Raw genomic sequence first — 21,546 nt, forward strand, 5'->3', positions numbered from 1 at the left:
CGGTAACTGGCGGTTAGCATGCTAGCGCAAAGGTAACCGTGATGTTGTTGGTGTTAGCTCGGCGGGGTGGGCGTGTTCTCGCACGAGAGAGTGAGAGTGAGCTTCTGGCGACTAAGAGCCCAGGAGGAGGAGGGGCCCAGTTTGAATGTGTTGTTGACAAAATGCAGGGAAAAGTCCTGCTTATTAGACCTTTAAGATCATCCCAGAGGAAACGACACATACATTCAGAATTTCTTGAAAATTGACAAGACCTAAAAAACAGTTGACTTTTTATTGTTGTCCATAAAAACAAACAGCGATGATAAAAGGTGGCAACCATAATAATAATATTCAATTATGTAAAACAACATAACAATCGACAATAAGAACTTAAATTAACTTAATAAGCTTTCCATCATTCACAAAACCATCCCGGTACCTCAAAGCTGTGGAGCTATCACATGTCCATATTTCGGGCAAAAGTTTCCAGGGAGAAAATCTGTGGAGCAGTCTGTTAGGAATGTTGAGGTGCTGCTTGGGGAGCACAGAGAGCCGATCCTGGATCAGACCACTGACGAGAGAGATGGAAGTCTGGGATGGAAAGGACGCAGGAGGAGGCAACAGATCTAACTGACGGTAGAAAAGTGACAGTCACAGTCTCTCCGTTTCAGGGTCTTTCTGCAGTAGAGGTGCACTATGTTACAAACAGGACACACGCACACACTCTCTTTTTAAACACACACATACAGGTGAAGACATGAGAGCTGAATGACTGAAAAAAAAAGCTTCACAATTTTCTAAAAGTGAAAATGAGCACATTAAAATCCCTTGAATTCTTGAATAATCCAAAAAGTCACTACAAAGCACCAGTATACTCCAAACATGCTGCTTTTGCTCCTGTCTAGCTTCTTCAGCTTCATGTTACATTAAGTTACATTTACAAGTTTGACCCCACTGTGAAGAGAGAACAGGCCAGGTGTGCGGAGCGTCCCACAGTTCGACAGTGTTCAGGTTACAGGAGTTAAATCTGAATCCCAGTGGAGGAGAAAGACTTGTCTCTGGTCTGCCCACAAAAGGAAGTGAGTTTTCCCTTCACTCCCGTCCTACGACTACAGTTCCAGTCTTGTGAAGTCAAAGTCCAGCAGCGCAGCTGATGCTCGTCTGAGTCCGGAGATGGGTTGTGGGTGCAGAACGAGGAGGACTAACCTGACTGTGCTGTACACGGTGTTTGAAAGGGAGGACGTCTGCTACATGGCGATGAGGTGAGGGCGACTGGCCTCTGAGGGAGAAAAACATGCGAGGTGATTGGTCAGCGCGGCACCTGCATCTGCTGTGAGGTCTGTGATTGGTTCTGAGCCTCAGGACCCCGGCTGGCCAATCGGCTGAGGATGTTCCTCTCTGACATTTGCAGCCTCACAGCCACAGGGGGTATCCTGGCGATGGTTGCAGGGAGACGTGTGACGTCAGCCTTCATGTCGCTCAGCAGCTCCTCGAGCTGTTTGAGAACTGGATGATATAAATATACAAATTAAGTACTGTTTTAGTTTTTTAGTCAGTTTTGTCTCGGGGTAAATTCAGTGATTCAAAATTACCATAGTTTAGCATAACGGGGAATCTACACTGGCAACATGTTTGAAGCATATTTTTGACACTGTTTTTGACTAATGTAATTCAATGCTGCAAACTCCAGCAGCAGCGTATGCTGCGCGGGAGGCGAGCATAATACATGAGTCATTTTCTGCTGCTCCGTCCATTTTTACGTGTCAAGTCTATTTTTCCTCTCTGCTGCGCATCAGTGAAGCGTAGAAAGCCATTGACTGCTACGTAAATACATGCCCACGACCAGGGAATCCATGTTAGACGATGTGATCTCTTCATTTTGGCCAACTTTGATTTCAGTTTACTATTGAAGTTATTGACAGGCTAGATGAGCAGTCGAGATTTATTTGAAAGATGAATTTGTACATTTCCTCAACATCTGGGTATACCAATCCTATTAGTTCATTCTCATTTGACTTCTACATCCTACAGAAATACAGAATGTATGCACAATTAAGAAATGAGTCTAAAAGTCGATTGCAGAGTTGTCTTCTTCGACTGTTTCTGGCAGACTGCACACTCTTTGGCATCGCTGCCATCCCTATTCATGAGCAGGAATTGCAACTAACTTTAGACTAATCTTTGCTGTAGTCGCAGCCGGTGTGGATTGCAAAATAGATGCTGCCGTGGCGCTTACGTGTCACGCACGTTCGCCTGACGCTACAGTGTCGGTGTAGATTCCCAGTCAGGCTAAATCCAGACCAGATACCCCTTTGTAAAAATGTGCCCTCGTGGTGGGCACGAAGAGCCGGGCACAGGAAATATTGTGGGTAAGGTTGTTAACATGATCGGCTGGAGCAAGCATGACTCGCAGGCTTATGACAGAAGTTTATGAAAACGTAGTTATACAACTACTAATAACTTGAATTTCATCATATATTATAATGTTAATGACCTTCTTCATTGTCCTTAAACTCACAACAGCCAAGCATCATATCTCTTATGGTAAGCAGTTATTGACACTGTTTTGACAATCAAGGCCTTTTTTTTTTTATAATTGTTTGACAGTCTATAGGTGACAGGATTAACTGTAGATGTAATGCAGAGAAAACAATCAGCAGCAGAACTATTAATATCTGCAGCGGAAACAGAAACCATTCTGCTGTGCAAGCAGTCATTTCTACAACCTCACAGGTGGGCTAGTAGGTTGTTGCACTGCTTACTTCCTGAAGTGGCAACGACAAACTGTCACACACACACACAGGATACTTATCGCTGCTTATGTTAGCTGATACAGGTATTTAAATATGTGTGTTTGGACAACAGCGTCCTATCCCTACTTCTAAACTATCACATCCATTTCTGGAATGGAACATATTATTGTTTACAAAGTGTGTCTTTCTGATGTGGTAGAATGGTGGACCTCTTTTTTATGGACTAAATTAGTGACAGCAATCAGATCTTTTCTGGTCCTTCGTGTTTTACCTTTGTGCAGAACAGCGTTTGCAGGCTTGTTTCCGGACATGGACTCCTTGCTGAGGTGCTGGTGGGACTCAGCGAGACACTCCACCTCACTGAAGCGAGTGTTGAGGGCCATGGAGGGGTGGGCCGGGTCCTCTGTCATGTTTAGGTAAGCCGCTCTGCGCAACTGCTCCTCAATCACCAGAGCCTGCTCCAATAGCTAAACAGGAAACAACGAAAGACAACATGCCCAGTGAGATATATCAGAAACACACACACACAGAAACACACACACACACACACACACACACACACACACACACACAGGGGGAACACATGAGCATGCTCATTTCACCTTGAACCTGCGGGCCAGAAACTTGTTCTTGATCTCCAGGAAGTTTCCTCTGCTCATCTCCCCTTTGAAGGGCTCATTGAGGATGGCAAACCTCACATCGTTCTGCACATCCTGCCACCGAGCGTAGCCGTGTCTGAGAGACAATGAGGTTAAGTGCTACCACTTCATTACCTAGTAAGAGTTATATTATCATGTGCCCCCTTTTTCTTTAAGGACAATAAATGCTGACTACCTTGCATAAATAACTTGAAAGAAGGCAACACAAACATAAAAGTAAAACAACCTGGTCTGAATACTTAGTCCATCACTCTCTCTGAACCATAAAAGAAGAAACAAAGGGCAGACTGATCTTTTTTACACTCTTAAACACAGCAATGTCATATTGGGCGGTAGCTAATGATTAATGTATTAAATAATCAATTTATTTAGAGAAGTATGTGAACAAAAAACGAGACCTAAACATGAAAGGATACTGTATGATTCCAGCCAGCAGCCAGTAGTCATGGCGACGGTGCCAAATCTCAAAGGTCTTCTTGGTGACGGTGGCTGCCCGCTCTTCATTCTGCCACAGAGAGTGAAGCTCTGGAAAGGAGGGCAGAAAAGTTAAAAGACTGAAAAAAAAAGAAGGAAAAAAATGGGTTCCTGTGTGTGTGTGTGTGCGTGTCCACCTGTGAATCCTCCGTCAGCGATGTTGAACATGAACCTCTGCCTGGTGGCTTTCTTCTTCTCTTCACTGATGTTAACCACTGGCGCAGCTGTTCCTCCCTCTTTGGTGTTCTCGCCGTTCTGCAGTTTGCCAGACTCGTCTGTTTTCAAACCTTCCTTCTCCTCTTTTTGCTCTGAGAGAAAACAACAGAAACATGTCAGCAACGAAAACTCGAGACTTTCAGCTCAGACTCGACCTGAAACAATAATGAAATGAGGTGTCAACTGAGAAGTAAATCACCACTTCTGTTGATGTTTAATAAATTGTTTGAGTAGTTTTGGACAGTTTGAACAGTTGTGGAGAAAACAAGACATTTTAAGATGTCATCATGGGAAACACTGATTACTGTCTTCACCATTTCACAGACAAAACAGCTGATTGATTAAAAGAGAAAACAATAGCTGAAGAATTAAAATAATCATTAGTTGCAGCAATCTGTGACATCCTAAAATCTGATGCTAATGGTCTCTTTGAAATTGTATATTTACATTTAGAGAATAAACTTTTCTAGAGAGGATATCTCCTTCTGAGGCAAAGAGTGTCTGTATATTGACATGCATGCACCTTTCTTCTCCTCTGTTGGCGAACTTGTGTCCATCTTCTCATCTTTTCCCTCCTCAGCTGAAACAAGAGGAGAGCTGTAAGAACAACAGTAAAGGAAACAACACAAAGAATAAAGCAGTTTAAACACCTGCCTTACCTTTAGACTTGTCCTCCACTGAATCCGTCTTGCCCTCTAAACCTTCACCCTTGACCTCAGCGGGACTGTCCTTCTCCGTTTCTGAACTCTTGTCTTTCTCTTCTTTCTCCTTCCCCACGTCTTCAGCATCTTTATCCTTTCCATCGTCTCCGTTTCCTGTCTCCTCTTTATCCTCCGTCCCTGTAGCGGAGTCTCCCTCTTCTTTCTTTTCAACGACAGGGGATTTTTCAGACTCATCTGGGATTTCAATAATCTAGAGGGGAGAAGGGTGCTCAGTTTAAAATGAGAAAGTCTAAATATTCATGGAATAAATGCTGTTTTTAGACTGAAAACATAGATGTGTGATATGGAAATAAAAGGAGAATTTACCTCTGGATCATCGGTCTTCTTGGCTCCTTTGACATCCTCGCTCTCCTTCTTCATGTCCTCTTTGTCCTCCGATTTAGACAAATCTTCTGACAGAACATAACACACGAGTCAACGGCAGGTATGGAACGAGCATCACATGATCATTTCCGCATTGCAAGAAATCAAATTAATGTAAACTGAGCATAAACTGTACGTGTGTGTGTGTGTGTGTGTGTACCTGGCACAGGAGTGTTGGGCTGTGTGTCTGCAGGGGTCCCAGTAGACGGAGTCTTTGGGTCTTCACCTGCGGCCAAAGCTGCAGCCCTTTTGTTCTCCTCCAGCTCGGCCATCCAGGGCATCGACCACTGACCGTTCACATGCTCGAACTCCTGCACCTGTTAATCAACATGTGGCTCAGTTAACCCTTCACTCGCCCAATATGTGTACATCAACACCACTGCATCTTCCTTTTGGATGTTCTAATTTAGGCCTTACTCCCACCGAGACATTTTGCATTTAAGGAATCTGGGACATGTCTAGATTATCATGTCATTCTAGGACATACATCATAACGCTTAATCAGTGATTCTCAAACTGTGGGGCATGCCCCCCCGGGGGGCACGGCGACATGACAGGGGGGGCGCGTCACCGCTCCTGTGTTTTTTTTTTCATGTGGAAAATGTAGCAGGCGGAACTATGTTTTGACGTCGGACAACCCTGGACTCATTTTCGGGTGGCACAGTACACAAACACGTTGCCCTGGTGATATCCATGACAGATTTCACATTCAGACACACACAGAGAAAAAGTCTAGCATTGCCAGTGGACAAATATACTACAGGGGCGAAAACAAATACAGCTGTCGCGTCAAGATACCAACAAGACGACGCCGGCTGACGTTAATGCTGACCAACCGCCAAAATCCAAGAAGTCAAGAATATATGACGACGCTTATCTTGCTCTTGGATTTACAGCGAATATGGTAGGAGATGAAGAGAGACCTGAGATCTGAAAAGTCTGGCAGATGCAGCAAAAATCAGTTTGTTTTTCTTAGCACAGATTAAACTTTATTGTTATTGTTCTGAAAAAGTTATTGCACATTTTATTATATTTCCATTTGAAAAAGTCTGATGGAGCAATTGAAATAGTTTTTTGGTTTTTTTGCAGAGCAAATTACTCAGAGAAAAAAATTGTCACGACCTTGACTGTATTTCAATAAAAGTTAAACTTGACCCATTTGTGACAATTTTGTTGGGGCGGGGGGGCCTGGAAATGTTTCTTTCTCCAAAGGGGGGCATGAAAGAGTTTGAGAACAACTGCGCTAAATGAAGTACGCATGGCTGCACATAAACGGGAAAAACAATGTGCATGTGAACGTTGTATTGTTTTTTTCTGGTATACCTTTTTCCTTATAAGTGACATCACACCAATGCGAGTAAGCACGTGCTGCCTGGACAGACCCTCACGTGGGACGCCGTCCGCAAACGTCTCAGCTCCATCGGCCCCGGGCTCACAAAGGTGACGCATGAACAGAGACACGTAGGCCCTGCAAACATTGTTTGTGACAGAGAAGGTGGAGGGATGGCATCATAAACATTTATACATACAAAGCTGCAGTTCTCAAATGTAACAAAGTGTCTGAAGCTAAAAAGACAAACAGGAACTTTTAGAGGTCTTGATCAAGATTTAGTAGAAAAGTTTGTGAATCTGACGGAGCATTTTGTTCAATACCAAAAAAATGGGACAAGCTGAAAAAATGTTGCAGGAACTCACTTGAATTCTTTCTCAGACTTCCCTCTGAGGTCCCTGACCAGCCACTGGTTTGTGAAAGCATCCTGAGGAGGCATCCCATAACGCATCACTGCATTCAGGAAAGCCTTCCTCTGCCGTGAGTTGAAGCCCAAAACCTGACAGGTGATAAAAAGGTCAATACGTTTGCAGATTTAATGCTTAAAAGAGATATAAGAACATTAATACGAAGAAAAATCATTAGGAAGTTACTTGTATTTGTAGGAACTCACCTCGATGTTCCCGCCGACTCTGGCTAACAGCGGAGGCAGAGGTTTGTCCCGATCGTTCCTCAGCCCTTTGCGGTTCGGCCTGCGGGCGTTAGCTAAAACAAAATGAAACAGCAACTCTACCAAGGGCTGAGAATAACATGGCACTTCAGCAATGATTATCAAAAGTAAAAAACTGATTTTTTCTTCATGTGTGCACTTAACATCCTAACGTCGCTCTGTGAAGAGGCTCCACTTACGGTTCATCACAGAAAACTTTGATCCTGCTGCAGCTGTCCCTCCTCACAATCTTTCTGCACTCCTACAATAAACTCTCCTTCTCAGAGCTTTCAGGACATTTATAACTGAAAGCAGTGTTTTTGTATACTTCATTTAATGAATTGATGAAGTACAGAGCCATTATTAAATAAAACCAAAATACAATCAATGGAAAATATATACATACGTTTGCACTTTAAATAAATTGTCAAATAAATACAGATATTAACTTAGAGAAATGTTTAAATATCACCGAACAGTTTGATCTGAAACGAGACTGAAAGTGCTTTTAGGAAAGAAACCTTAGCCGATTTCTAAACAATTTAATTAACAGTTGATATGAACACAAACAACCTCTTTAAAGTGCAGGTAGATAGTTCAGCTGGCCACGAGGCCATTCATTTTATTTTTCTTTCCCTGCTTCTTAGCTTTTCGCCTTCTCCTTTCTTCCTTTTTCCTTCTCTTTCTGTCTTGTCTTGCCTCTCTACGCTGAATGCAGATGATGCAGCGACAAGTGCTGCTTCCTGAGAAGATGTTGAGCTTGTCAATGAGGATATCGTAGCTGTCGTCTGAATCAGAATTAAAATCTGTAGAGGTGGTTTGAAGGATGTTAGTGGATGAATAAACTGGGCCTCAAACAGTTGACTTTCCTAGTTTATAGGAATGTTTACATCGATGTGTCAGGCATTGCTGGGACCAAAGGAACGTCTGCTATATACCTTTACATAAAGTGTGGATCTGTTCACAGTCCATCTTACCACCAGAGCAGGCACACATGCCTCCTCTCTCACAGCAGCGATGAAAACAGTGAACCTTACCTTCACTCCGTTCATCAAAGTCCTCGTCTCCCTCCTCCGACGCCACCGAGTAATCAGACTGGTTATCGGACTGATCCTCCTGCCAGTCTAAAGAAAGCACACAGAGAGAAATGTTGAGGGGGGAGAAAATGAGAAAGGGCGAAACTCTTCACTCTTCCCATTAGCAGACAAGATAACGTGCATCCAATCTCCTGGTGGAGCTGCAGCAGCTTTAAATAAGGGACAACCTCGCTTTTGGCCAGCAGGGGGAGCTGCTGTTTTGGAACAACATTTTCATAATATTCCCCAACTAACATCAGTAGTTGTTTTGTTATTTAACTGTAACTTACCAACACTGACCATAAAACAAAAGTAATTCTTAACTTTCTTAAATTCTGTCACAGATATTTTTAAAAGTTAAACAGCTAAATAAACTCTGGATTCATTATTTAAAAAAGATACTCTAAGAAAAAACTAAAATACTAAGATTAAAACAACACACATACACAAAACTAACGTTCCTATATCTAACCTCAAACTTCATGCCATGCACTCACTGTTTTTTTTTTTTACACCAACACCACACAAACACAAGTCCACAGCACTGCACAGCAAACACATACAAAAAAAGGGTTCATTATATATTGTTCTGTACCCTGTCTTATACCTCGGTCCTCCTGGGAACCGTCATTGTAGTTGACTGGTTTTCGAGTTCTTTTGCCTTTGCCCAGATTTCGGGCGAGGTCCTCCTGCTGCTGCTCATAGTGGTGACGCAGCAGCTTCTCCCAGTAATCAGGATCAACACTTTCCTCCTGCTTGATTACCTCTCTTTCCACCTCCTCCTTCTCAGGCAAAGGGGAAATGATTATTATGACAGTTTTATGACATATACAGTGTATGTTGAGAACGCACAAGAAGCTTGTGAAATGTGAAAGTTTCTGGAATTAAACCCCCTTAATGCCATTCAAAATAAAATCAACTGTCTCTGAAGCAGCACTAAAAATGAAATGTAACAATTTCAGGGCATTTAAAACGACTGCAGACATCTTATTCCCTAGTGTCAAAAAGCTGAAACAACATTATTAAGATATACATCCATACACACTCATACCTCATCGTCCTCATCTTTGACCACATACTGGGCCACTTTAAAGGAGCTGAGGTATTCGTTCATGCTCTGTAGCTCAGTGTCATCTGTGGCGTCTTGGTTCCTGTCTAGCAAACGGTCAATTGCCTGGTCATCATAGTGGATCACGCTGCTGTCGTCCTCCTTGTTGTCACCTAAAAGCAGGAGAAATGTAAAAAAAGGGGGAAGCAGAAAGTACATTTACTCCTTGCAACATCTCTGTGATGGTGGAGCGTTGTTTCCACTTCAGTCTCACACAAATTTTTACATCTATCCATACTTTATGTCTATACCAGTGTTAGCCTCCTGCATATCTCCCAAACTTAAAGGAGCAGTTCACCCCTGCAAAAAGCCACTGTCAGTCAAAGCTGGTGTTCTCTGTAATCGATAGAAGCAATAATATTTGAAATTGACGCCATAGCTGTGAAGAAAGTTGTCCAAACAGCTCGTGGTTGCGCCTCATCCCTCTGAAAGGAACGGCCCAGCGAGAGACGCTGGAGTGAAATACTACCGTTTTGTAGTCAAGGACATTGATAGCTGCAGGCAACGGCTCAGAGCGGTACAGAATCTGAAATACGACGAGAATATACCGGTGGCTCGTCTAAAACATCTTGGGGTCTGCAGTCTACATTTCAAACCTGACGATTTTGAAGGAGACATGACATCGGAGGCGGGCGTCCTAGATGGAGGAAGTGTAGTTTAGCGAGCTCCCTGGCCTCCGCCAGATGACGAGTCTAACATAGTCTGGCAGGTTTTCTCATAATTTACCAAAATGGCATTAGCTCCCCATAATAGGCTGATAGGACTGAGGTTGAAAATCGGCGAACTGGCCCCTTAACAATGTGCAGTGCAGTAAATTTAAGGCGGTTAAGACCATAATCCAAATCAGTGTGCATAACATATTTATATAAATGGCTTTATTTTCTTATATGACTAATCAAGAACACTATTATTACATAATTCAGCAACCCACTAATGCCTGAAGAAACCTTCCACTACAATACAGATTATTATAAATTAATGACAAAAATCATACAGGGTCTTAAAAATACATGCAGACGAGTGTGGATACAGTCAGAGCAAGTCAGCAGAGTGGGGAGCATGAGCAGGAGATTTGGATGGAGCACAGAGCTGATTTTATAAAAGAGTTCGGGTTGCCTTATGTCCCACTCAAATTGTGCTCCAAGAGTTTGAAGCTTGCCAAACCCAGAATGCATCTGTGTATTGCACATAGCCTTTTTTCAGAGGGAATAAACAGCTCCACTAATGAGGAGGTGAATGTTTTTACTGCTCCATTCTGCTCACATTCTCTGCTTACAGTCGACTCACCTTCACCAAGTTCATCCTTAAACAACTCTTCAGTTCCAAACTTGAGGATGTCATCGAGCTCCTGCTTGGACATGGAGCCCGTCTTTGAGCCGAGACCCGGTCGTACCACCAGATGGGTGAGCATCATCTTCTTCTTTGCCACCTGGTGGAGGGACGTAGATGGAAGACAAACGAGCGGGGAGCAGATGATCAAGAAATCCTGACATATTTGATACAATTTCATGAGGTATGTCTTGTTTCTTCAGTTTCACAGACCTGGGTGATCCTCTCCTCCACAGAGGCTTTTGTAACGAAGCGATAAATCATCACTTTCCTGTTCTGCCCAATACGATGAGCTCTGCTGAAGGCCTACGAATCACACACATGAAACAAACAGCAATCGCATATCTTCAGTATAAACAAACAAACTGATATGGATGTGAGGTTACTGCTGGAGGGCTGCATACCTGGATGTCATTGTGGGGGTTCCAGTCAGAGTCGTAGATGATGACAGTGTCAGCAGAGGCAAGATTAATGCCCAAACCTCCAGCTCTGGTAGAGAGGAGGAAAGCAAACTGCGGGGCACCAGGAGCTGTTGGGATGAACAGAAAAAGAAACCATGAGAAAAATGAACACAGACAAAGAGCCACAGCAGCTGTTTTTAGGCCAAAGCGTATGTATCTGACTCACCATTAAAGCGGTCGATGGCCTCCTGTCTCAAGTTCCCAGTGACTCCTCCGTCAATTCTCTCATATTTGTATCCCTCGTTCTCCAGGAAGTCCTCCAGCAGGTCCAACATTTTGGTCATCTGGGAGAAGACCAGAACCCTGTGGCCTCCATCTTTCAGCTTCCTCATCATCTTCTGCAGCAGCGTCAGTTTTCCTGAAGACTTGGTGAGAGCGTTGCCTTCATACATGCCGTTTGGAAGTTTTGGTGCCTCCTGCAAGCAGAGAATAAAACTTTCTGCATTAAACATGTTTCAAAACACGGCGATATAGTTCAACTTCCACCCCTAAAAGAAAGCATTTGTTCCCCATTCAACTGGTTGAAAAGACATGGATCTTACTGTGGCAGCTGCAGGAAAGAGGTAGGGGTGATTGCAGCACTTTTTCAGGTCCATCACCACGTTGAGCAAAGACACTTGGTTTCCTCCGCCACGAGTGTTCAGGGCCTCAAAGTTGCGTGTGAGGATAAACTTGTAGTATTTCCTGGTTGATGACAATGAACCAAGTAAATAAATATAATGAGAGACTATAGACTAAAGAGACTGCAGAGATCAGACATCATATGATCATCTTCTGTATATTTACTTCTGCATGGGGCTCAGCTCCACTCTGACAATGAGCTCAGTCTTTGAAGGCATGTGTTTGAATACATCAGCCTTCAGCCTCCTGAGCATGTGTGGTCCCAGCATGTCATGAAGCTTCTTGATCTGGTCCTCCTTAGCAATGTCTGCAAACTCCTCCAGGAACCCTTCCAGGTTGCTGCAGAGAAAAAACATTCAGGATTAGTGTGGGTGTCCTTATTGTATCTGCAACACTAAACAGACAAATATGCTGTGGCTGCATAAGGAGCTACTGACTTGAATCTCTCTGGGGTCAGGAAGTTCAGCAGGTGGAAGAGCTCCTCCAGGTTGTTCTGAAGAGGAGTGCCAGTCAGAAGCAGCTTGTGTTGCAGCGGGTAGTTGTTCAACACTCGGAAGAACTGATAACAAGAAGGGAAAAGTTATCAGATACATTTCAAACCTGGGATAAACGATCACTTCTACAAAGATCTCTTTGTTATTACCTTGGACTGGTTGTTTTTGAGTCTGTGAGCCTCGTCCACAACCAGACAGGCCCATTCAATGGATCCCAGCACAGCCTGATCTATGGTGATCAGCTCATAGGATGTCAGCAGGACGTGGAACTTAACTGTTGAGTCTTTCTGTGAAGGACAGAGAGGGAGGGACATTAAACAGGTCACTAAGTAGGAACACACTATTAGGGTTTACGGGGTTTAGGATGCTGGTTTATAGAATCTGACAACATTCATATTAACTAATATTTCAATGCAGGACAGAAAGTCTTGGTATGTAGGGCATCAATTAAAAAAGACTACACCCCCTACTCAAAGTTTCCGATCAAAGATACTTTAGTTATTGTTCATATTGTTTTAACTTCCTTACCTTCATCTTGGATGCTTTTTTCCCGCCTCGGATGGCGTTTCCCTCAAAGGAGAACTCGTTCTCTCTGATGACAGCCCTGCTGTCTTTGTCCCCTACATAGGTCACCACGTACATGTCAGGCGCCCACATCTCAAACTCTCTCTCCCAGTTAATGATGGTGGACAGGGGAGCGCTAACAAGGAAGGGGCCTTTGGAGTGACCCTATAAAAGTGCAAGACAAAGACAACAATAACATGTGCAGATGTTATTGATTTATTATCAAATGGGCTGCAGTTATATAGCACTTTTATCCAAATTATTGGGAACAACTTGGAGTGTGGTGTCTTGCACAAAAAGACATCAGGTAAACTACAAGATGTTTAAACAACTTAATTTGTCCTGCCCTGCCTTTAGGATAGAGTTCCTTACTTAGAACTCATCCCCTATAATGGACAGAGTTAATCTGCGTCACATGTCTGAACCCCATCCTCTAACACTGAATGACAGGGGTGGGCAGACGGGACAAACAAGCCTCCGGGTATCTTGAAGTAAATACATTTTAGCTTTTTTATGTTATGTTAATATTATAGCATCAGTGCTTATTTTAGATTAAACGTAATAAAGCTTTAGCTGTTTACCAAGAAGAACATAACAAAAAACCAATGCTAGAAATGATTCAAATACAATAGTTCTCACCTCCTTGTACAGCGAGTAGAGGAAGACAGCAGTCTGCACAGTCTTGCCTAAACCCATCTCATCGGCCAGGATGGTGTCGGTGGCCTGAGCCCAGGAAAACCTCAGCCAGTTCAACCCCTCCAGCTGGTAGGGATGCAGAGTCCCTCCTGTGCTGTCCAGGTAGTCGGGCTGCCGATCAAACTTGATGGTGGGCTGGAAGGAAGAAACCAAAAAGTACATCAACTCCACATAGGTCCTGATCCAGGGAAATACACTCGACAGCAATGCTTCATTTTGTTATTTATAATTCATCAGGCTGTTGTAAACATTGCAGGATAAGTTTCACAATAACCTCTACTTACATCTACAACAGGATTAGCAGGCGGTCGCTCAGCTTTCTTCACTTTGACCGTCTTCTTCAGCTTCTTACCGGGTCTGCCTTCTTCACCCATCATCAACTCTCTTTAAGAAAACGACAGATTGTGAGATAAAACACATTAAACTGTGTACCTTCAACTGCATTTACCATATAATCTCACATTTAAGTCCCTGCATACCTGTGATTCCAGTATGTCTGTTTGTAGGTGTCAAACTCTGGGATGTCCATGTCCTCGCTCTCCCAGGTTGACTGGTCATAGGCTAGATCCCTCCACTTGATCAAGTAATGTACGTTGTTCTTTTTATCAACACTGACGTGAAACAAAAACATGCATTAAACTTCTCTTTGATCTTTTTTAAAGGGTAACTTTGTATTTCACGTGTCTTACCTGTGGTTAAGGACACGGTGGATCATCAGCCACTCCATCTTGACTCCATAGCGGTAAAACTCCTCCTCCATGTGGACAAAGAGAGGATCCTTGTTCTTCCTCTTGGTGCTTTTGTCATCGTCGCCCTCACCTCCAAAATCCACAGGTGGCGGTTCGTCCATATCGGTCTTCCTCTGGTAGTTACGGAACATCACCTGGCAGTTCAGCTCCAACTGGGGATGAATTTTAGGGAGGGACAGAAAGGGCTCTTTGAACATGCTTGATGATTTGTCCTGTGTTTATGTAAGGGAAGTGAATGGAAAAATCCACATTCTTAACTAAAGGTGGATACACCTTCAGAGCGTGTGATACCTGTAGCTCCAGGACCCAAGAACAGTGCCAGTAGGACATATTGCACCATTTGACAAAGAACTCCCTCTCCCTGCGGCCTGCCAGCGGCGGGGGATCAGGAGAATCAGCAGGAAGGTCAGCAGGCCGAGGGACAGGCGTGGGGGCTGGCGGCTCCCCCCATCGCCACGTTAAAAGCTTCTGGACTTTGCCCTTCATCTGGGGACACTGTCAGGAAAGCATATATATAATATTTTCAGCATATGAATGGCAAATTTTTATGACATGAGAAAGCAGCAAAATATGAACTGCATAAAACGCTGCAATGGTTTATCTCAAATCCTGTAGGAGTGCACAAGATTGCATCTGCATTCCAATGCTCGCCCACGTGAGCACACGCACACGCAGACTCACACGCACCAGTGCACCGCGCTCACCTTGCACCGGGGGCAGATCCATTCTCCATTGGGGATTTCCGGCAGAGGAGGGTTGAGGCAGTGGATGTGGTAGGAGGAGGGGCAGGTGTCACAGCAAAGCAGCTCCCCTCCGTCCTTGCACACCCGGCAGAACTCAATGTGGTGGTCGTCTTCCTCCTCCACCCCTTCGTCCCTCCTGTCTTCCTCATCTTCTCCTTCGGCCTCAGAGAGTTCATCCCTGGCCTCCCACTGGATCCCCTCCTTCTCCTGGTGGCAGAATTACAGACAGAGGGAGGGAGGTGGTGTGAGTGTGGGAGCGGGAAGGGGGGGGGGGCCCGACAGGCAGGGAAGGTATGCGGAACGGAGTGAAAGGGAAAAAAAGGGAGGGGTGTGGGGTGATTTTCAAGAGCACCGGGGCCGGGGGGGTGTGCATTGCGTGCGTGTGCATGTTTGCGTGTGGAGCCATAGTTGAGGGAGGGAGGGAGGGAGGGAGAGAGGGAGGGGGGGTAGGGTTAGAAGAGAGGGGAGGGACAAGGAAAGGAAATGGGGGGTGGGGGGGCAGTGAGACGTGTGGTGGGGAACAGGAGAGGATATACAGGAACATGAGCAATGGGTTGGGGGGGGTAGCAGAGAACAAAGAGAATCGCAGACAAAAAAAATGTTTTAAAATCACTATTAAATTAAAGTCAACTTCCAAACCAGTCGATGTAAATTCCCAGTACCACATTTCCACACAACAGTATTTTGCACACAGGTGTAATTTTTGCTCAAGCCCAATTTTCCTGTGCAACATGCAACACCCTGGCCTCCTCTGCACAGCAGTAACACGTGAGCTGAGGGTACTCACACAGTGTGGGCAGCTCCACTTGCCCTCAGGTGCTTTCTCCATGTCAGGGTCCAGACAGACCATGTGATAAGCTCTGGGACAGGTGTCGCACAAAATGATCTCTCCGCCCTGCTGGCACACCTCGCAGTAGTCCTGGTGGTCTGTCTCATAGCCGTCGCCGTCCTCCGTCTCCACTGAAATGAGAGAAAATTAGACACAGAGACCAGGACACATGAGGCGCGATGGCCTTAATTTTGGCCTTGATTTTTATCTAATTCCACGATGCAAAACCTCCTGTGTTAATCTGCTGTCTGTTCTTAAATCTTTAACTAGCACTGAAGCACAGAGGAATTGGGCGGACTTTTTATTTTTGACGTATTTTCATGCCAACCTTTCTTCTTTTTCTTCACACTCTTGGGTTTCTTCTTAGGGCGGTTGCTGCGGTTGGAGCCATCTGACACGGAAAAACTCCCATCGTCAAAGTCGCTGTCAACATCAGGTTCCTCTTCATCACTCTGACATAAACAGTCAGAGAGGGGACATTGAGAATGAGAGTAATGCCTGAATGTTTTTTATGCACATTATCAATATTCTGATTCAAGTTAAAGAGAGTGGCACAAAGAGTCTTACAGAGGAGCGCTTTCTCTTGCTGTTCAGTCCGCCTAGTTTGATCTTGAGTGGAGCCACCTTCTTAGGTTTGGGCTTCGACTGAGGTTTAGGTGTGGGCTTTGACTTCTTGCGAGCATTGGGGCCTGACAGAACGCAGAGATTAAAGTTTAATCAAGAAAGCAGCTTAAAAAGTTAGATAAATATTAATCCAATTGTTAATAATCTTGTTCCACATTTATCCGACTTTACCTTTGCCCTCTTTGGTCTTGGCCTTGCGGAGTGGAGGTGCGGGGGCTGCTGGGATTGCAGCAGGTGTCGGAGCAGCGGCCGGAGCAGAAGCAGGTGTTGGTGAAGGGGCAGCCCCGGTCTCTGCCCCTCCGTCTGTCCCTGCCACCACCATGTTCTCAACAGCTGCAGCCACATTGGCAGCTGCCAGGGCTGCATTGGCAGAGGCACAACCCTGCAGGAGGAAAGCGCACAGAGTGAAAAACTCCTCACTAATGTCCAACACACAGGAAGACAGCAATATGTGATGACAGGTCTCATTTAGAAGAAATCAGACTCCTAATATTGGTCAGAACTGAAATACCTTCAGTGGGTTGTTGGTGCTGAATTCTCTCCACTTTGCCATCATTAAAGTCATCATCTTGGACACAGCAATTTTGGGGTTCTTAGCTGCAATTAAAGGCCTAAAGACAGAGCATTTACATGAAATATAGGGTTTGTTTATATTTCATAAACACATATCTGTGTTGGCAAATCTTAATATCTACTGTTGGTATAAAAGGAGGTATCCTCACCTGACAAACTGGCTAAAGGCCTTGTAGTTAGTGAGCGAGCTGTAGTCTTCCTGAGTAAAGACGTGGTCAATGTCTTTCATGCCCCAGGCCTCCAGCAGCTGGGTAGAGCTTTTAGGCTGAGGTGAGAGGAGAGGGGTTGAAGAGAACAATCAGGGGAAGTTAGTTCGTTGTTTTGTCCTTTGGGAAATTAACTCATCATTTAAGTCGGAATGAACCTTTACCTGGCAATCATCGTCATCATCCTCGTCATCTTCTGGTAGTGGTTCTTTACGTTTGCTCTTTGAGCTGGATGAGCCTCCTTTCTCTGTTGCTGCGCCTCCTTTCTTTTTGTCTTTGGCAGAGCTGGAGCGCTTCTTCTTTTTCCTCCCAGGGGCATAATCACTGCCTTCACTCTCTGACCGCACACCTCCCTCGTCTGCATCTCTCTCTGCTGCTTCTACTCCAATCAGGTGCTCTGGGGAGCTGACTGGCAACTCCTGCAAGGCAAAGAGCCACTTTGCAAATAGTACAAACACAAGTGCTTATATACTTTTATATATCATATTAAGTATTAATTAAAGTGCAGTCCCTATAATATTATTATGTGGTTATATATTATTATTATATTGATATTATGACATTCCCCTTGAGTGACAAAGTTCGCATGGAAAGTCACACAGATCTGCACAGTGAAGATCCATGAAGCTACATTGGTCAGTTTATCTGTTGGTTGATTGACAACTAATAAATTAATCTTTAAAATCATTATTAAAGCAACAGATTTACACTTTCTACTGTCATGCAAGGCTAAGGGAACAAGAAAAATACACATTTGAGAAGCTGGAACCAGAGAAGTTTGGCATGTTTCCTTTTATAACATCCTATAACGATGGATTGATTAAAAATAGTAAACGATACATTTTCTGTTGATCAACTAATCACACAGCTGTCTAAGTTGTATCAAATCATAGTTAACTGAGCTTTTGGCTCACTTTGGATTTTGGACAGTTAGATAAAACAAGATGTTCAAATGCTTCATCTTCGGCTTTGGAAAATTATATCTTAAATATATTTAAGACTAAGAACTATTACTAATCTGCAGATAGATTAATGACGACAATAATTATTAGTTGTACACCTGATATCAGGAAATCTGTCTGACTTTAATAGTAACTCTTTAAGCTGATTATGGTACATCATATATACACAGAAATTATGATAAATGAACAGGACAGCACTTGGATATTAGCATACCATATGGCTGAAACTAGCCTATATCTAAACACTTTGAGATGGTTTGTTGCCTGGGTCAAGATCTATGAATCCAACATCTCAACTGAGTAAAAAATAAGGCACTCAGCATTCTCAAATATCTTATTCTGTCCAAAACCCAAATATTCAGATTAAATATTTAATAGTTTACAATCAAACAATAAACCCATTCATCTTTGCAGGTGTAATATCAGGTGCACAGGTACAAAATCCATATCAGCAACATTTCTCTCACCTAGATGTGACCTCATGTAGTGAGTTGAGAGTTGCATTATTGTTTACCAGCTAAACCCCCCCCCCCCCCCCCCCCCAGAAATATCAGTCCCAGTCATAACATTTTAGTTTTAATCAGTTAGAGTTAAAAGTTTAGCAAAAACAGAAAACCAACCTCCCGGATGGGTCTCTGCCTCTTGCTGCTCCTGCTCTCTCGGCTGCTCTTCTTAGCTTTTTTCTTCTTCTTCGACTTGGGTACCTCTTCTACGTCAGACACAGCATCCTCCGGCTCGTCTTCACCTGCGGATGACGTGTTTTAAATTAGCGATAGAATACAGTGTTGTTCATAGAGACAGGAGGAGCACTGCTGCAGGCCAGAGGGAGAAAAAATGCAGACCGCGCGCGCACTGGCACGACTTGGCACATGTCAGTAAATGCACGCGCGCACACACACGCACACAGTCCACCGCGAATGCCACAACAGCACAGGTTGAAACTTGCCAGTTCTCCGTCTTTGAAACTTTGACAGTTCACTCTCGCACTCAAGAAAGCACGTGTGAGGTTTGATGAGTGAGAGGGGGTGAAAACACAAGTAATAAAACAATAAACACTTGCTTGCCAAGTTAGCTAACTAATCTATTCCGGCGAGTGACGGGCGGCCCGAGCCGACTACTCCTGGCTAGCTTAGAAGCTAACGTTAGCCTCCGCGAGCTCAAGTGACAGGGAGAGATGGACCTTCTTCGGAGGAGAAGATTAAAAAAAAAAACGAGCTTACCGTGAAGAAGTGAGAGCTCGTCCGCGGCTCCAAAGTCTTCCCTCTCATCCTCGCTGCCCGACATTTTCCCAGCGTTTTAATTTTATTTCTTGCTGGTCGAATTAATCCCCCCCTAAACCTCGCTGCTCCTCGGTCGGCGAGGGAGGGAAAATGACGTGGGACTGTTGGAGAATGGACCGGGGGTGTCCAGGAAGGGAGGGGGTGGTGGTGGGTGCTGAGGAAAATAAATAATAATAAATGTCACTGGTTGGTAACTATCCTTGCTCGTTTATTATTAAAATGGCATCTAATTAAACACCTGCGACCTCAAACAAGTTGAATAACTACATTATCAGTGCTTTGACATTCTGAGTTGTTGACTTGCAGGTAGACTATATTTCTACTCAGGAGTGAATGAAGAAGTGACATCCATTAGCAGTTCAACTATGAGCGGCAAATTCACACAGTCGAGTGAAAACAATACATCAAAGAAAAGTTTAAGCATTGACACCTTGACACATTAGAAACTTACTGTACAGTGTGGTCCCGGGTCGAGGTGTGCTCTCCGTCTCGTTGCAAAAATTAACCCAAGTCACGCTGTTTGTGCGGCGGTTGTTGTCATTAAGTGTTGACTCATTAAGCCAGCTGGACCAATGATCGGCGAAATTACAAAAATGAGCCGTCAATGACCCAAAACACGTTGCTCCGTCCCCCTCGTCTCTCTCCCCCAACCTCACAGGCAGAGCTTAGCTAACATCCTCACAAACACACAAAGGGGGCAGACATCCCATAATAATCCCCCCCTCCCACACTCACACAGGACTCTGCATAGTTACCTCGCAACGGACAGACCATAATACTCAGCCTGCCCCCACCCCCCTCCACCACGCGCGCGCGCGTACGCACGTACACTACCACTGCTAGACATGCATGCACCAGGCTCATAGCATGCACACTCCTTCCCCTTTCCACTAGTAGTCCCAGCCCCCTTAGCAACCCCGTTGTCATGGCGACACCCCCTCCCTTTTCTTTCCCGACAGACCATAATACTCCAGCAGTAGCAGCATACATCCCATAATATACAACTCCTAAAAAGACAAGAAAGGGAAAAAAAATACCAGTCACATGCTCTCCAAGGGCGCTCAAGTCCACTGGTGACAGACCATAATACTCCCCATCATCCACCTGGGAGTCAGCATGAGTATGAGAAGTCAAAGACTCTTCCATTTTGTTCCTGTATGATTCTCCTCACACAGGTGGACTACATGGCCACAGCTCTGCGTACAGGTAAGAACTGGATGTGTGTCAAACAGGCTGCTATGATGATGCCAACAATGTTCATCCGCTTCCCTGAAGTAGTCTGAGGCCTCCTGTCACAGTGGTGTCATCACTGCTAGAAACAACAACAACACATCTGTCACACTGACTGAAAAGATTAGGATCTGAATTTGTATGTTTGGTCAAATCCTCCAGCTGCAACAAAGGCCAACAGGTGTGTGAAGACACAATAGTTATTGCAGTGTATTGTACTATTTTCTTGGTCTGATGTAGGATGCAGGTGAAAGGTCAATATTGATTAATAACAAACAAAATGTTGCCTTCAAGTTCGGTTTATGAGGAATAAATAAGACTTGAGCTGCTGCACATCAGAGACCCATCAAAATGAATATGACAGTGAAAGTCACAGAATTTCCAAGATGTGACTATAAAGGTTATTAGCACAAAGCCACCACTTCAACTACAGATGGCAATTATACTGTACAAAAGAAAAACAGTTTAAAATAAATTAACTAAAACATCCATTAGAGGTCTGCATCAGCTGCACATTTTTCTGCTGGGGTTTGGTGCTGCAGCACTTTGTTAATGGTCTGTTTGACTCAGCAGGGTTTGTTTTGTTCACACCACGATTTCAAAGTAAAAGCACCTGAATGTGCAACAAGTCAAAATTAAGAGTGCAGAAGGAGCACTTTGAAGCAACACTATTAATTCTGTGAACGGCACAGTCATTTGCTTCTAAATCAATTTCACTTTTTCTACACCACAGTCATTTTTGGTTATGTTCAATACTGATGCTTGAAATCCTGCTAATAATGTGCTATGGGGTGCAGGTCAAAGCAAAATGAACACAAAATTTGCCTTCAAGTTAAGCAAACAAGAACTATCATAA

The 21,546-nt window shown here is 44.1% G+C and overlaps 1 protein-coding gene across 3 annotated transcripts; it reads right to left on the minus strand.

The window, feature by feature from the left end:
- Positions 1-274: 274 nt before the first annotated feature.
- Positions 275-20,132, minus strand: chd4b (chromodomain helicase DNA binding protein 4b). 3 transcript variants are annotated; one of them, XM_069656602.1, is made up of 40 exons: positions 19,912-20,132; positions 19,401-19,614; positions 18,801-18,925; positions 17,383-17,637; positions 17,162-17,277; positions 16,951-17,050; positions 16,611-16,821; positions 16,383-16,504; positions 16,144-16,267; positions 15,774-15,946; positions 14,948-15,193; positions 14,535-14,738; positions 14,184-14,395; positions 13,974-14,105; positions 13,779-13,878; positions 13,438-13,629; positions 12,763-12,963; positions 12,384-12,521; positions 12,178-12,299; positions 11,906-12,079; positions 11,662-11,803; positions 11,286-11,535; positions 11,063-11,187; positions 10,872-10,964; positions 10,617-10,758; positions 9,273-9,442; positions 8,829-9,003; positions 8,183-8,269; positions 7,110-7,201; positions 6,862-6,995; positions 6,490-6,634; positions 5,327-5,483; positions 5,110-5,195; positions 4,741-4,993; positions 4,605-4,661; positions 4,003-4,173; positions 3,808-3,916; positions 3,335-3,467; positions 3,004-3,199; positions 275-1,485 (listed from the first exon to the last, which is right to left on the minus strand). In XM_069656602.1, exons 2-40 carry the CDS (start codon positions 19,462-19,464, stop codon positions 1,289-1,291), a joined length of 5,925 nt encoding a protein of 1,974 aa, XP_069512703.1. In that variant the 5' UTR covers positions 19,465-19,614; positions 19,912-20,132; the 3' UTR covers positions 275-1,288. The 3 variants fall into 3 exon arrangements, with proteins under 3 accessions (XP_069512703.1, XP_069512702.1, XP_069512701.1); XM_069656601.1 differs by having other exon boundaries at positions 5,110-5,192; positions 8,817-9,003; XM_069656600.1 differs by having other exon boundaries at positions 8,817-9,003; positions 19,912-20,131.
- Between the last annotated feature and the right edge of the window lie 1,414 nt (positions 20,133-21,546).

The sequence above is a fragment of the Semicossyphus pulcher genome, unplaced genomic scaffold (assembly GCF_022749685.1).
Source record: "Semicossyphus pulcher isolate SPU_LCO1_2020_fin unplaced genomic scaffold, fSemPul1.0.p SCAF_9, whole genome shotgun sequence".
Lineage (NCBI taxonomy): Eukaryota > Metazoa > Chordata > Actinopteri > Labriformes > Labridae > Semicossyphus > Semicossyphus pulcher.

What these genes read in the sequence shown, in the direction of transcription:
- chd4b (XM_069656600.1), bottom strand. Translation starts at nt 19,464, where the DNA reads ATGTCGGGCAGCGAGGATGAGAGGGAAGACTTTGGAGCCGCGGACGAG. An exon ending in TGTGAAGAAAAAGAAGAAAG is followed by an intron (nt 15,947 to 16,143) that starts GTTGGCATGAAA and finishes CTCTCATTTCAG; the next exon opens with TGGAGACGGAGGACGGCGAC. An exon ending in TGGAGGAGAGGATCACCCAG is followed by an intron (nt 10,759 to 10,871) that starts GTCTGTGAAACT and finishes TCCCTCCACCAG; the next exon opens with GTGGCAAAGAAGAAGATGAT.